Raw genomic sequence first — 15761 nt, 5'->3', positions numbered from 1 at the left:
CGTCACGATAATTAGGGAGACGTGTGGGACGAGACACGTGGAGGTGACGGATAAAAAAAGAAATAAAGGAAGAAACTAATAAACACGAGTAGACGACGGAGGAGACAAAAGGGGTGACGGACACACAAGTAATGCAAGAGACGACGAAGAGAACAACAGAGACGCGGGAGATAGAAAAGGTAGAGGAGGAACTACACGATACAAAGGAGCACACACACGTGGGAGTAATAGGGGACAATGGGGGCGAGCTTGGGGATGTGTTGGGACCCGATGCGAGAGGCAAGATGGCCTCCTTCAGGGACAGGGGGAGACGGAAAACTCTCCCGAAGTGGACTGCGACCAGGTGGGTTCGGTCGCGCCGGGCGAGGTTGAGGGGAGGTCTGAGGTGAACGGGTACACGCGCAGCTTGGGGGGTGAAGAGACCCCGGGACCCCTTTTGTTAACTCGAATCCCCAACGTGATTGTCCTGGTGTGTGTGGTGAAGGGTGTGAGTGGAGCCAGTGTGTTGAAACGGGCGCATTGCGTGAGGGTCATGGCGTGAGTGTGTCATGGCGTGTGTGTGTCATGGCGTGTGTGTGTCATGGCGTGAGTGTGTCATGGCGTGAGTGTGTCATGGCGTGAGTGTGTCATGGCGTGTGTGTCATGGCGTGAGTGTGTCATGGCGTGCGTGTGTCATGGCGTGAGTGTGTCATGGCGTGCGTGTCATGGCGTGAGTGTGTCATGGCGTGAGTGTGTCATGGCGTGAGTGTGTCATGGCGTGAGTGTGTCATGGCGTGAGTGTGTCATGGCGTGCGAGTGTCATGGCGTGAGTGTGTCATGGCGTGCGTGTGTCATGGCGTGCGTGTGTCATGGCGTGCGTGTGTCATGGCGTGCGTGTGTCATGGCGTGCGTGTGTCATGGTGTGTGTGTCATGGCGTGAGTGTGTCATGGCGTGAGTGTGTCATGGCGTGAGTGTGTCATGGCGTGAGTGTGCCATGGCGTGAGTGTGCCATGGCGTGAGTGTGCCATGGCGTGAGTGTGTCATGGCGTGAGTGTGTCATGGCGTGAGTGTGTCATGGCGTGCGAGTGTCATGGCGTGCGTGTGTCATGGCGTGCGTGTGTCATGGCGTGCGTGTGTCATGGCGTGCGTGTGTCATGGCGTGAGTGTGTCATGGCGTGTGTGTCATGGCGTGTGTGTCATGGCGTGTGTGTCATGGCGTGTGTGTCATGGCGTGAGTGTGTCATGGCGTGAGTGTGTCATGGCGTGAGTGTGTCATGGCGTGAGTGTGTCATGGCGTGAGTGTGTCATGGCGTGAGTGTGTCATGGCGTGTGTGAGTGTCATGGCGTGTGTGAGTGTCATGGCGTGTGTGAGTGTCATGGCGTGTGTGAGTGTCATGGCGTGTGTGAGTGTCATGGCGTGTGTGAGTGTCATGGCGTGTGTGAGTGTCATGGCGTGTGTGAGTGTCATGGCGTGTGTGAGTGTCATGGCGTGTGTGTGTCATGGCGTGTGTGAGTGTCATGGCGTGTGTGAGTGTCATGGCGTGTGTGAGTGTCATGGCGTGTGTGTGAGTGTCATGGCGTGTGTGTGTGTGTCATGGGGTGTGAGTGTGTCGAGGCGTGCGTGTGTCATGGGGCGTGAGTGTGTCATGGCGTGCGTGTGTCGGGGCGTGTGTGTGTCATGGCGTGTGTGTGTCATGGCGTGCGTGTGTCATGGCGTGTGTGTGTCATGGCGTGTGTGTTTCATGGCGTGTGTGTGTCATGGCGTGTGTGTTTCATGGCGTGTGTGTGTCATGGCGTGTGAGTGTCATGGCGTGTGAGTGTCATGGCTTGTGAGTGTCATGGCGTGTGTGTGTCATGGCGTGTGTGTGTCATGGCGTGTGAGTGTCATGGCGTGTGAGTGTCATGGCTTGTGAGTGTCATGGCGTGTGTGTGTCATGGCATGTGTTTCATGGCTCGTGTGTGTCATGGTGTGTGTGTGTCATGGCGTGTGTGTTTCATGGCGTGTGAGTGTCATGGCGTGTGAGTGTCATGGCGTGTATGTTTCATGGCATGTGTGTTTCATGGCTCGTGTGTGTGTCATGGCGTGTGTGTATCATGGCGTGTGAGTGTCATGGCGTGTGAGTGTCATGGCGTGTGAGTGTCATGGCGTGTGAGTGTCATGGCGTGTGTGTTTCATGGCTCGTGTGTGTGTCATGGCGTGTGAGTGTCATGGCGTGTGAGTGTCATGGCGTGTATGTGTCATGGCGTGTGAGTGTCATGGCGTGTATGTGTCATGGCGTGTATGTGTCATGGCGTGTGAGTGTCATGGCGTGTGAGTGTCATGGCGTGTCTGTGTCATGGCGTGTGTGTGTCATGGCGTGTGAGTGTCATGGCGTGTGAGTGTCATGGCGTGTGTGTGTCATGGCGTGTGTGTGTGTCATGGCGTGTGTGTGAGTGTCATGGCGTGTGCGTGGGTGTCATGGCGTGCGTGTGAGTGTCATGGCGTGTGTGTTTCATGGCTCGTGTGTGTTTCATGGCTCGTGTGTGTGTCATGGCGTGTGTGTTTCATGGCTCGTGTGTGTTTCATGGCTCGTGTGTGTGTGTCATGGCGTGTGTGTGTCATGGCGTGTGTGTGTCATGGCGTGTGTGAGTGCACGCATGGGGATGGACGGACCGGTCCAGACAGGAGACGGGAATGGCGAGCCGAAGAGGCCGCGTAGAGTATTTTCTAGAACCGCCTAATTACGGTAGGAAGTCGTGGTTGTGTTGTAGTTATCGGTGGTGTAATTACGGTAGGAAGTAGTGGCGGTGGTGTAATTACGGTAGGAAGTATTGGCGGTGTGGTGGTGGTGGAGTTATCGGTTGTGTAATCACGGTAGGAAGTAGTGGTGGTGTTGGAGTTATCGGTGGTGTAATCACGGTAGGAAGTAGTGGTGGTGGAGTTATCGGTGGTGTAATCACGGTAGGAAGTAGTGGTGGTGTTGGAGTTATCGGTGGTGTAATTACGGTAGGAAGTATTGGCGGTGTGGTGGTGGTAGAATTATCGGTGGTGTAATTACGGTAGGTAGTAGTGGTGGTGGTGGTGGAGTTATCGGTAGTGTAATCACGGTAGGAAGTTGTGGCGGTGTTGGAGTTATCGGTGGTGTAATTACGGTTGGTAGTAGTGGTGGTGGTGGAGTTATCGGTGGTGTAATCACGGTAGGAAGTATTGGCGGTGTGGTGGTGGTGGAGTTATCGGTGGTGTAATCACGTTAGGAAGTAGTGGTGGTGTTGGAGTTATCGGTGCTGTATTTACGGCAGGAAGTATTGGCAGTGTGGTGGTGGTAGAATTATCGGTGGTATAATTACGGTAGGTAGTAGTGGTGGTGTTGGAGTTATCGGTGGTGTAATTACGGTAGGAAGTATTGGCGGTGTGGTGGTGGTAGAATTATCGGTGGTGTAATTCCGGTAGGTATTAGTGGTGGTGGTGGAGTTATCGGTAGTGTAATCACGGTAGGAAGTTGTGGCGGTGTTGGAGGTATCGGTGGTGTACTTGCGGTAGGTATTAGTGGTGGTGGTGGAGTTATCGGTAGTGTAATCACGGTAGGAAGTTGTGGCGGTGTTGGAGTTATCGTTGGTGTAATTACGGTTGGTAGTAGTGGTGGGGGTGGAGTTATCGGTAGTGTAATCACGGTAGGAAGTTGTGGCGGTGTTGGAGTTATCGGTGGTGTAATTACGGTAGGTAGTAGTGGTGGTGGTGGTGGTGGAGTTATCGGTAGTGTAATCACGGTAGGAAGTTGTGGCGGTGTTGGAGTTATCGGTGGTGTAATTACGGTAGGTATTAGTGGTGGTGGTGGAGTTATCGGTAGTGTAATCACGGTAGGAAGTTGTGGCGGTGTTGGAGTTATCGGTGGTGTAATTACGGTTGGTAGTAGTGGCGGTGGTGGAGTTATCGGTGGTGTAATCACGGTAGGAAGTATTGGCGGTGTGGTGGTGGTGGAGTTATCGGTGGTGTAATCACGTTAGGAAGTAGTGGTGGTGTTGGAGTTATCGGTGGTGTAATTACGGTAGGAAGTATTGGCGGTGTGGTGGTGGTAGAATTATCGGTGGTGTAATTACGGTAGGTAGTAGTGGTGGTGGTGGTGGTGGTGGAGTTATCGGTAGTGTAATCACGGTAGGAAGTTGTGGCGGTGTTGGAGTTATCGGTGGTGTAATTACGGTTGGTAGTAGTGGTGGTGGTGGAGTTATCGGTGGTGTAATCACGGTAGGAAGTATTGGCGGTGTGGTGGTGGTGGAGTTATCGGTGGTGTAATCACGTTAGGAAGTAGTGGTGGTGTTGGAGTTATCGGTGGTGTAATTACGGGAGGAAGTATTGGCGGTGTGGTGGTGGTAGAATTATCGGTGGTATAATTACGGTAGGTAGTGGTGGTGGTGTTGGAGTTATCGGTGGTGTAATTACGGTAGGAAGTATTGGCGGTGTGGTGGTGGTAGAATTATCGGTGGTGTAATTACGGTAGGTATTAGTGGTGGTGGTGGTGGAGTTATCGGTAGTGTAATCACGGTAGGAAGTTGTGGCGGTGTTGGAGTTATCGGTGGTGTAATTACGGTTGGTAGTAGTAGTGGTGGTGGTGGAGTTATCGGTGGTGTAATCACGGTAGGAAGTATTGGCGGTGTGGTGGTGGTAGAATTATCGGTGGTGTAATTACGGTAGGTAGTAGTGGTGGTGGTGGTGGTGGAGTTATCGGTAGTGTAATCACGGTAGGAAGTTGTGGCGGTGTTGGAGTTATCGGTGGTGTAATTACCGTAGGTATTAGTGGTGGTGGTGGATTTATCGGTAGTGTAATCACGGTAGGAAGTTGTGGCGGTGTTGGAGTTATCGGTGGTGTAATTACGGTTGGTAGTAGTGGCGGTGGTGGAGTTATCGGTGGTGTAATCACTGTAGGAAGTATTGGCGGTGTGGTGGTGGTGGAGTTATCGGTGGTGTAATCACGTTAGGAAGTAGTGGTGGTGTTGGGGTTATCGGTGGTGTAATTATGGTAGGAAGTATTGGCGGTGTGGTGGTGGTGGTGGAGTTATCGGTGGTGTAATTACGGTAGGTATTAGTGGTGGTGGTGGAGTTATCGGTAGTGTAATCACGGTAGGAAGTTGTGGCGGTGTTGGAGTTATCGGTGGTGTAATTACGGTTGGTAGTAGTGGCGGTGGTGGAGTTATCGGTGGTGTACTCACGGTAGGAAGGATTGGGGGTGTGGTGGTGGTGGAGTTACCGGTGGTGTAATCACGAGAGGAAGTAGTGGAGGTGTTGGAGTTATCGGTGGTGTAATTATGGTAGGAAGTATTGGCGGTGTGGTGGTGGTGGTGGAGTTATCGGTGGTGTAATCACGTTAGGAAGTAGTGGTGGTGTTGGAGTTATTGGTGGTGTAATTACGGTAGGAAGTATTGGCGGTGTGGTGGTGGTGGAGTTATCGGTGGTGTAATCACGTTAGGAAGTAGTGGTGGTGTGGTGGTGGTGGAGTTATCGGTGGTGTAATCACGTTAGGAAGTAGTGGTGGTGTTGGGGTTATCGGTGGTGTAATTATGGTAGGAAGTATTGGCGGTGTGGTGGTGGTAGAATTATCGGTGGTGTAATTACGGTAGGTATTAGTGGTGGTGGTGGAGTTATCGGTAGTGTAATCACGTTAGGAAGTAGTGGTGGTGTTGGAGTTATCGGTGGTGTAATTACGGTAGGAAGTATTGGCGGTGTGGTGGTGGTAGAATTATCGGTGGTGTAATTACGGTAGGTATTAGTGGTGGTGGTGGAGTTATCGGTAGTGTAATCACGGTAGGAAGTTGTGGCGGTGTTGGAGTTATCGGTGGTGTAATTACGGTAGGAAGTATTGGCGGTGTGGTGGTGGTAGAATTATCGGTGGTGTAATTACGGTAGGTATAAGTGGTGGTGGTAGAGTTATCGGTGGTGGAATCACGGTAGGTATTAGTGGTGGTGGTGGAGTTATCGGTGGTGTAATTACGGTAGGAAGTATTGGCGGTGTGGTGGTGGTAGAATTATCGGTGGTGTAATTACGGTAGGTATTAGTGGTGGTGGTGGAGTTATCGGTAGTGTAATCACGGTAGGAAGTTGTGGCGGTGTTGGAGTTATCGGTGGTGTAATTACGGTAGGAAGTATTGGCGGTGTGGTGGTGGTAGAATTATCGGTGGTGTAATTACGGTAGGTATAAGTGGTGGTGGCAGAGTTATCGGTGGTGTAATTACGGTAGGAAGTATTGGCGGTGTGGTGGTGGTAGAATTATCGGTGGTGTAATTACGGTAGGTATTAGTGGTGGTGGTGGAGTTATCGGTAGTGTAATCACGGTTGGTAGTAGTGGTGGTGGTGGAGTTATCGGTGGTGTAATCACGGTAGGAAGTATTGGCGGTGTGGTGGTGGTAGAATTATCGGTGGTGTAATTACGGTAGGTAGTAGTGGTGGTGGTAGAGTTATCGGTGGTGGAATCACGGTAGTAATTGTGTTTTTTTATTCCCAAGTCCGTGCTCCTCTGTTCCTGTTCATGGTAAGACTTGTTGATTTGTTGATTCGATTCGATTTGATGATTTGATGATTTGATGATATTCCGAAACGTTGTTGAGAATGAATAAAGACACCAAGTCGGATCCCGAGAGGTTTGTTCGATGTAAAGTTCCATGTAAACGTAATTGGTGAGGATGGAGTCGGGTGATTGAACGTTTGAGAGTAAGCCACGGTCCCACGCTTGTTTGTGTGTTTATTATAACAACATTGTAAGTGTGTTTATTATAACAACATTTTAAGTGTGTTTTGCCTGATCTCGATGTTCCGGGTGATTGGGAGGTTTATTTTTGACTTGCTGTTTGAGTCGTCCTACTACAACTATACTATAGTAAACTATATACCAGCACAAGTGGCTTGTTGGTTAAATCACTATTACATGAGTGTGTGTGAGAGTGAGTTTCTGTGTTTGTGAGTGAGTGTGTGTGTGTTTTTTTTTTTTTTTACAGTAGTTTTACAATATGGTAAATATATTATTGTAGTGCTAATTGTATAGTTACAATGTATCCAAACTGTAGTCATTGTCTGTGTTATACCGATGTTATTATAAAGCATATCACGTGTTACAACTATGGTGATTGTCTGTGAGATAGTGCACTGAGGTTGTTCTAACTCTGTGCCATGCATGAGTTTATTGTCATGATCGAAACACACACACACACACACACACACACACACACACACACACACACACACACACACACACACACACACACACACACACACACACACACACACACACACACACACACACACTGTATCCATTACATTTGGACGAGGTACTGACAGTGACACTGTTGTGTGTCGTGTGTGCTTCGCTGAATGTGGGACCGACCTCACGAGAAGCTTCTGCAAGACCCAAACTGCATAGTTTCCTCACCAGATCACAGGTAAAGAAGGTATGAATATTTATAGACAGAGAAGAAGAGTATCAGTAAAGGCCCGGTCACACCTTGACGTTTTAGCCAACGTATGCCGATTTTTGAAATTTTTTTTCTAAAACGCTGGCACACGTTGAATACGTTATGGGTAAGTTTTGATAACATTGAGAGCACGCTGGCATACGTCGTAGTACGTTGCCATACGTCGTTGTACGTTGGCTTTAAACGTTGTACTTTTCGGTTGTCCTCAAATTTTCTCATGCTTGAAATTTCACGACGTATGCCGGCGTATGACTCACACGTTCCGCTACGCTGGCCACAAGTTGTATGCACGGTCTGCGATCGTTGACAGACGTCAACACATGCTACTTGTAAGTTAATCATAAGTTGAGACACGCCGAGGTAATGTTTAGAGTACCCGAAACTTATTTCTAACCTATGATTAACGTGTTGTTAGCACGTTACGCGATCGTTGCCACACATCGACAGACGTTACTTTTAAGTTACTCATAGGCTGAAAGACGTCGGTATAATGGATCGTCCTTGCGTCAGCGTCCACGGCCACGGCCAGGACACTTATTTGCAGCATTCTTCAAACTTTTCTTCGGCATGACGAGGATGTTCACACTTCGATGTCTAGCTTGGCTATGATTCCAATTGTCCATCGGCAGCGTCTATTTAAAATAGTCGAGTTTGAACGTTTTAACACGTTCAGAAGAAACGCTTCAAATTTCCAAACCAAATCCAAACTTCAAATTTCAAATTTCCAGCGTCAAAAAACAAAGGCGAGTGACAGCAATTTAAATCGTTCATTTTAAACAATGAAAATAGCTGAGTGGTACCGTTTAAAAGTCGTTGAGTGAAAAAAAATCCAATTGTTGAGCCTAAGCGTCTACTTTCAATAGTGGAGATGCAGCCATTTAAATCGTTGAGTTTATCATTTAAATCGTTAAATCGTTAAACGCAAGGACGATCCATCATAACCCACACCCTCCCCTCACACTCACCTACTACTGCCAACATGAACAAACTACCACTAATACTAATACTAATACTGATACTGATACTGATACTGCTGACATGGACATCGACTCAAAAAGGACTCGAAAACACTGTTGGGTTCCCTTTTATGAACACCATTTTTATATACCAATTCCCAAAACCGCTGGGAACACGTCTTTATATGGCAGTTGTAAGCTAGAAACACGTTAATTTTTTTTTTGTCGACCGGAAGACGTCATTGGAATACGTCTACATACGTCGATGTGTGTTGGGACTACGTAAAGAGTTGGTTCAAAGCACGTCAAACATAAGTTAGAAATAAGTTTCGCGTAAAAAAGACATTACCGCGACGTGTTTCGACTTATGAGGAGCTCATAAGTAGCCTTTGTGGACGTGTGTAAGCGTCCGCATATCGTGTGTAAAACTTATCCCCATCGCATGCTGAACGTGTGTCATATGCCGAGTACGTCGTAAAATTTTGAACATGTTTAAAATTTCTTGACGTACTCTACTTACTACGACGTATGATAGCGTACTTTAGCGTTGTACTCACGTATACCAAACTTACTCATACCATATTTGACGTGCCCCAACGTTTTAGACACATTTTTCTTAGGTCGGCATACGTTGGCAAGATCGCCAAGGTGGGACCGCGATGTTGACACTTCCATTTCTACGGCAGTTATGATTCGAATCGTTGTGCGTCAGCCTTTTAATAGGCTACGTCAAGACATCGTCGGCGATGCGTGCAACGCGCTATGCCTAAGTTAGACTATCGTTGGGCATCGGTTGTGTAGGCCGACAACAGGTTCAGCATTCGTTGGTATAAGTTATCTATAACACAACGAAACGTTCTGTGTCCGTTACCAATGCGTTATACATAAGACCAAGTCGCTATGAATACGTCCGAATCTTTAAAAAAAAACATCAAAAGTTCAACGTAAGCCAGCGTTTTACATTCATTTTAATACGTTGCCATCGCTGGCTAAAACGTCAAGGTGTGACCGGGCCTTAAGGAGTGTTGGTTTAACAAGGAGTGGATGATGCAATCGAAAGGAAGTGAAAAGTGTTTTAAGGAAATGGTGGTGGTGGTGGTGGTCGTCTGGCAGCTGGGGCATTCCATGTCAAGTGTACACACCCTCCCAACACCAACACCTCATTTTCTCCCCATATGTTGGTCATTTATTCACTTGGGTGAAAAAACTCAAAATACCAACTTTTAGACCTGTTCGTCCATCGGTCAATGTAAAAAAAATTAAATCTTGTCATATAATCTTGGCAAATGCATTTAAATTCCTCTAAATAGTATTTAGGACATAAAAAAACATGTTGCCAGTTTTTCTATTTGGTCCCAGGGTGATTTCTGAGCAAAAGTACGAAAAACATTGTTAGTTGCCATAGAAAAATTTTCAATTTTTGGGGAACCAGACTTTTGGCAAATGCATTTAAATGCATTTCAATTCATCCAAATTATCGAGTAAAATACGAAAACAAATATTGCCAATTTTTTCTTGAGGTATTTTGTGCCCTCAGAGTCAAAATATGGTTAGATTGTTAAAAAATTTAATAATACAAAATACTACACTAATTCTACTAACAACTGATATTTTATGATCTTAGGTAACATACTGGGCTGTGGGCACGGAGCTAGGAAATTTCAAGGGGGGGGGGGAGGGCGTCACGAGTGCCGAAGACGCGAAGTCCGTGAGGGAGGTCTGGGGGTCCTCCCCCAGAAATTTTTGAAAAATAGGCACCCGGAAATTTGTTTCTGTGGCCTGCTTGAGGCTCAGCAGAATCTCTCGCAAAGCTGGAGTGTATATGTGAGAAAATTTGGCTTTTTTTTTGGTCTGTGGGGGGGGGGTCGGGCCCCCGGGACCCCCCCCCCCCGTAGATCCGCCACTGGTGTCACCTAATTATTGTATTTGTTTCGTAAGTTGCAGATGAATACGTCCCAGCTACGACTTCATTGCTGTTACAAGTTCTGATTGCCGACTTGTGTCAAGCCCAACATCTGCACCTTCACAGAGAACATAAACGAAGATGGCCACCTCTGCAGCATTAGGAGAACCACCGATAAATAAACAATCAATTGACTTTGACCTCTGCCTCAAATGCCAAGGAGAACAGTGGGTGAACAGTAAAAACAAAGGGAGAGAGCTGGAGTCACTGATGTATCCAAAACGTGAAAGCTATCAGAAATTTATTGACTATACCAGTCAAAGAGCTGAATATAGGAATCCTGACTTCATTCATTTGAATCAACGGCTGCATGGTTTGTCAGCGGAGATCTTGGAACGAAACCATGCTGTATGGCACAGGACATGCTACAGTGAGGTGACACACAAAGGGCACACTGACGGAGACAAAAAGCGGTACGAGAAAGCACTGTCTACGAAGAGTTCAAGCGTGTTGTCATACAAGATGGAAGGGGGATGACCCATGTCAAGTAGTACCACTATGCCCGATAGCAGTGAATCTGCTGAGTCAATGAAAAGGTCACTCACACGATCCCACGTCAGTCCGTTAAACCGAGAGCTTTGTTTCTACTGCCAAGATATCAAACACAAAAAGAAACATGCCAGATCTGGTTCAAACCCAGAGCAGGTTCACTAATGCAGAACTTCAGACATTGGAAAATCAGTCAAAAAGATTGGAGATGCCAGTCATAATGACCAATGGAAATTGAATATGGCAGACATCCTTGCGGAGGGAGACTTCCTGTCCAGGGACATCAGGGACCACACAAGTTGCCACACAATGCACTGGCAGCGCTACGTGCAGCAGCCCCAAAGGCTCAGTAACAGGGACAACCAGTCAGACAAAGACACTGTGGCATCTATTTCGGCAGAGATTGAATTCTTTGCCGAATTAAAAGAGCGCTTGAATCAAGGAGACATCATCACACTGACCGAGGTGGCTGCACCGTACACCAATATGATGCACGATCATGGAATCCACAACGAGAAAATCACTCGGCAAGTCTTCTTGGAGAAAATCCAACAGAACATCACAAATTTCACAATCACTGATGCACGAGGGAGGAAGCCAGCAGTTCTACATTCCAATGAAGCTGGTCGCTCTGCCATAGACCAGGCAATAGAGGAGAGAGACATCAAAGGAGAGATGAACACAATCTTCCGGTGTTCCAACATAATTAGGCAAGCTGTCCTACGGTCTAGAAAGGATGATCCATGGTCCTTTAATGGATCACTGGTCAGGTGCAGTGAATCAGGTGTACCAGCTGAACTGATCATCTTCACAAGATGGGTCTTGCAAGGAGCAAAAGCGGCAACAACCGAGACACGCACCGAACACTTGCACAACTCGTGTCTCATCCTGTCTCAATCTATAGTACAGGCCTGCAAGATAGACAGACAAGTGACACTCACCCCCATGTCATCAGAGTCAACGTTCCACAGTATGTTTGAAAGTCCGAATGGCAGTCTTGCAGGAGTTGATGGCGGTCAAGAACTTCAATAACTGCAGTGACCTTGGCACATCATATGTCAAGATCATAGACTCAAAAGCTCGAGGCTATGACCAAGTGAGGGTTATCTTTGATAACTATACCAATGTATCTTCACTGAAGGAGAAGACACAAGAGAACGGCGCAGAGGCAAGTCAAAGGGAATCCGATCCTACATAGTACAAGATTCAACTTGCATCAGAGACAAAGGTACTTTTCTCGCAAGCAACGACACAAAGGATTCACTCACTCTGTACCTGCCTCAAAAACTCATCGACATGAGTACTGCTGGGAACCTGGTGACCGTGACATGCAGTGGTGTCGTGACAAACTCCGCGACTGCCCTGTCTCTACAGGTGTGAGCACACATGAAGAGGCAGACACTCTCATGATTCTACATGCGGTGGAAGTTGCAGAAACAGGACTCAGAGTCCACCTATACTCCCAAGACACTGATGTCCTACTCCTGGCTCTTCGCAGGGTGCCACAACTGGGCATCGAACCAGTAGTAATCATGGGCACCAGGGAGCGCCGTCACAAAGTCATGCTGATACCAATCTATGACCAACTTGGTCCAGATAAAGCATCTGCTTTAATCAACTGGCATGCACTGACCAGGTGCGATACAACTGGACACGTACAAGGAAAGGGCAAAAAGGGATGCTTCACAGCATTCCTTGCATCAAGCCCCACGGTACTTGCTGCAGTGGCTGGGCTTGGAGAAGGAGCAGAACCGTCCGCTGAAGTGGTCAAGGGCTGTGAAGAGTTCTTGTGCGCACTATTCTGTCCTAGACGACTCCACATCACTCAGGCGAAGGACCTCAGGTGGCACCTCTTCAAACTACTGAAGCCTGAACAAGGAGTGGAAAACTACCACCGACCCATGGTGCTTGGTTGGAGCATATCAGGCGAGCACATGTACAGGCGAGTGTTTGGTCACAGGACCTGGTCCTAGAACCCAGTCATCCCCAACCCTCTGGAGCTTGGATGGCAGCAGCAAGATGGTCGACTGGTGCCAGTGCTGACCAAGGAAGCACCAGCTCCAGATGCAGTTTTGCAGCTGACGGGATGCAGCTGTGCATCCACAGACAGGACATGCTCAGGCAGGTGCTCTTGCAGACACCACAATCTTGTCTGCACCGAACTCTGCCACTGCGCGGGAGACGAGGACAAATGTCACAATACACAACCCACTGTAATTGGACAAGATGAAGAAGAGGAGCAACGTAAGGAGCAAGGACTCAGGTGTAAATATATGTGGTTTGAAGTGGGACACATTGGTTCACAATAGGAGTGACTGATGTTTGCAAAATTCTGAATGCGACACTTTGTCCATTGGAAATTCAAATGCTCATCTTTTTGTGACTCCATTTGCTGGTACTTGTCGTGAAGAATTATACATTAATAGCATTTAACTGCACAATATTCACCCACAGGGACTCATGACTATATGGGAACATACTCTCATAGTGGATTGGATCATCCTGATCATTTTAAGGGGTCACACGGTATACTTATGAAAGAAACTAAATTTTTGGTCAAATATTATCGCATTTTTTCACACCAAAGTTTATTTTGTACCAAAAATGACCCTGGGACCACACAGAAAAACTGGCAACAACATTTTTTTTCTGATCAGTGATGTATTTAGATGGAATTAAACAGTTGTCAAGATTCTGTATGAAAATTTGTTTTTTTTACATTGACCGACGGACTTTGTGGGCCCATCGGGGCCCATTTTAGGGGCCCCCAAATTTGGCTGCCACTGGCTGCCCCACAATCTTCCAGAGGCCATATCACAGGTTGTCGTGGTCCGATTTGGCTGATCTTGGTATCAAAATGCTCGTAAAAGTGAGATCTTTCGAATCGCGTAAAATAAAATCACTCGGAAACAGTAATTCAAAAAGTTGTAGTTTGGGGTGCCCTTTGACCTTGGGCCCCCGCTCCCCAGCCAAACCGATGGTCCCGATTTTTTTTTTTCATGTGAGAATACCCCTTCATATACTCCAACACCTCAGCAGAAATGAAAATGGGATGTCAATGGGTTAAAGTGTGATGATGGTTTTATTGTCCGGGGACTCGGGTGCTGGACGCACAATACGCCACAATACATAGCATAATATTTGAACACAAGATTTCCAATACACTATATTGTACATAAATTTTCCACATGCACATGCAGGAACTGGAAGCTATACTTGTATGAGTAAGAGTATTTTTCCTAGCATATTATAGTCAAGATTTTTTTCCAACCAATGTTTTGTTTGACAGCTGTTTCTTTTTGACTGATTGTGTTGGTTCTACCTGTAGCAGTTTTTAGTTCTACAGAAAGAAGTTTATCAGAAATGTCTAAAATGCAGTGATCTTTAATGTCAGGAAAAAATAAACTATTTGCGGGCCCGTTTGGATGAAGAAAATTCACTTTCACTTCATGAGTGTCCTGAAAAGCTTCCATGATGCAGGCAAGCCACCATTTTCCATCATAGTGCACTGTGACATAACCTGAGAGTTTCCCGTTAAAAGTTGGTGTAGATTTTGAAATAGCTGACTCGATACGGTGTTCCTCACGAAGGCTGAATTCGCGTACTTGAACAGCAATTTCAGAAATAGGGATGAAAGCATGAAGTTTTTGAGTTCCAGCTATGGTTTTGGCCGTTTTTAACCTTTCTTCCAGATTTCGTTCTTCCTCGTCATACGCCTCTTGGATCCTGTAACCGAACTTCATTTCATTCAAACCATTTTCAGCAAAGGCGAAAAGATCTTTTGGAGAAATAATTTGACTGTCGTAAGGTCTACGCAGGCTCTCACGTGTTGCTTCTCGTTTGACCGTACCTCCCACGCCTTCTGAAGGGCCCTTGCCATGACTTGTGGCAAAACAAATGCCATTCTGCATCAATACCATACTCTGATTTGTGACGACATAGGTTTCTGAAGGCTTTGCAACTCTTATATTGGCCAGCGCAACCGTCTGAGAAATAGTAAAGTTTCTTTACATTTCCAAAGCGAGATTTCAAGTGTTCAATGAGCATTCTTTGGAAGAGGTGGACTGAGACAACGTCGTGAGGAATGCATTCTGATATAATCGTGAACGAATCGTGGTTTAATTTGCCATCGTCCGATTTGAAATCGTAAACCCAGGGGTGAATTGTCGCTTGAGAGCAGTTCCAATGGAATCCTTGGGCCGCATCTTGTACGACAAACGAATAGTTCTCTGAGAAATCTCCAATAATGACAAATTATCCTTCACCGATTTCGTCTTTCTTATTTTTCAGAAACTGAGATTGGGCCTTGGCAATGAAGTTGTGTCTCACTAATTTCACCGCACATTCACAGAATTGATTAATGAATTCTTCCAAAGGCAGGACCATGGAGCTCAGTTCAGATCTGTCGGTGGATGTCCACCATCATCAATAAACTGAATTTCATCAATATCCTCTCGTTCATAAGCACTCAGTAGCTCGGTTTTGAAGTCTTCAATTGATGGGCAACTTTCACAAGTTCTGAAATAACATGCCGGTTGTGCTGGGTTCCAAACGATGCGTGCTATCACATGATGATAGCTAGGAAGTTCGGCTATCTGTGGCATTTTGGAACCAAACATCATGGGTTTCACATTTTGATGTATCCTACATACACATACACTGTGTGTACCGCCTGAACCGGCCAGGACACACTCCAAGGGACAGATCATGGCAAACTTCGCGAATCCAACTTTCAAGCCAGGGTTCTTCTCTTTGAATTTCTGAAACAGTTCCTTGAGATTGTTTAGTACCAGGCGCTTTTGAATGTTGTCTTTTCCATGTTCATTCCTGACCACCACACAGTCCTTTTTTTCCCGGCATTATTTGGCTGACTTCATCACTTCGGTAAAATTCGGTTACGGCGGATTTCACTTCGTCAGGCAATATTTTACCCTGT

The 15761-nt window shown here is 46.8% G+C and overlaps 1 protein-coding gene across 10 annotated transcripts in view; it reads left to right on the top strand.

The window, feature by feature from the left end:
* The first annotated feature begins 222 nt into the window (after positions 1-222).
* Positions 223-15761, top strand: part of SLC75A1 (solute carrier family 75 member 1) — a 46045-nt gene continuing 30506 nt past the window's right edge. The window contains exons 1-2 of one of the 10 annotated variants that reach the window (XM_085849307.1): positions 223-343; positions 7341-7384. In XM_085849307.1, the coding sequence (XP_085705433.1) occupies positions 238-343; positions 7341-7384 (150 nt within the window). In that variant the 5' untranslated portion in view covers positions 223-237. Of the gene's footprint in view, positions 344-6341; positions 6481-6514; positions 6660-7340; positions 7394-15761 lie in introns of those variants that run through there. The other 9 variants (XM_085849306.1, XM_085849308.1, XM_085849309.1 and 6 more) reach the window with 9 other exon arrangements.

This window comes from Eptatretus burgeri, chromosome 12, assembly GCF_056783735.1.
Source record: "Eptatretus burgeri isolate ZD-2024b chromosome 12, Ebu_testis_v1, whole genome shotgun sequence".
In the NCBI taxonomy this organism is placed as follows: Eukaryota; Metazoa; Chordata; class Myxini; order Myxiniformes; family Myxinidae; genus Eptatretus; species Eptatretus burgeri.
Note: the sequence above shows the minus strand (reverse complement) of the source record. Positions and strands in the feature narration are given on the sequence as shown.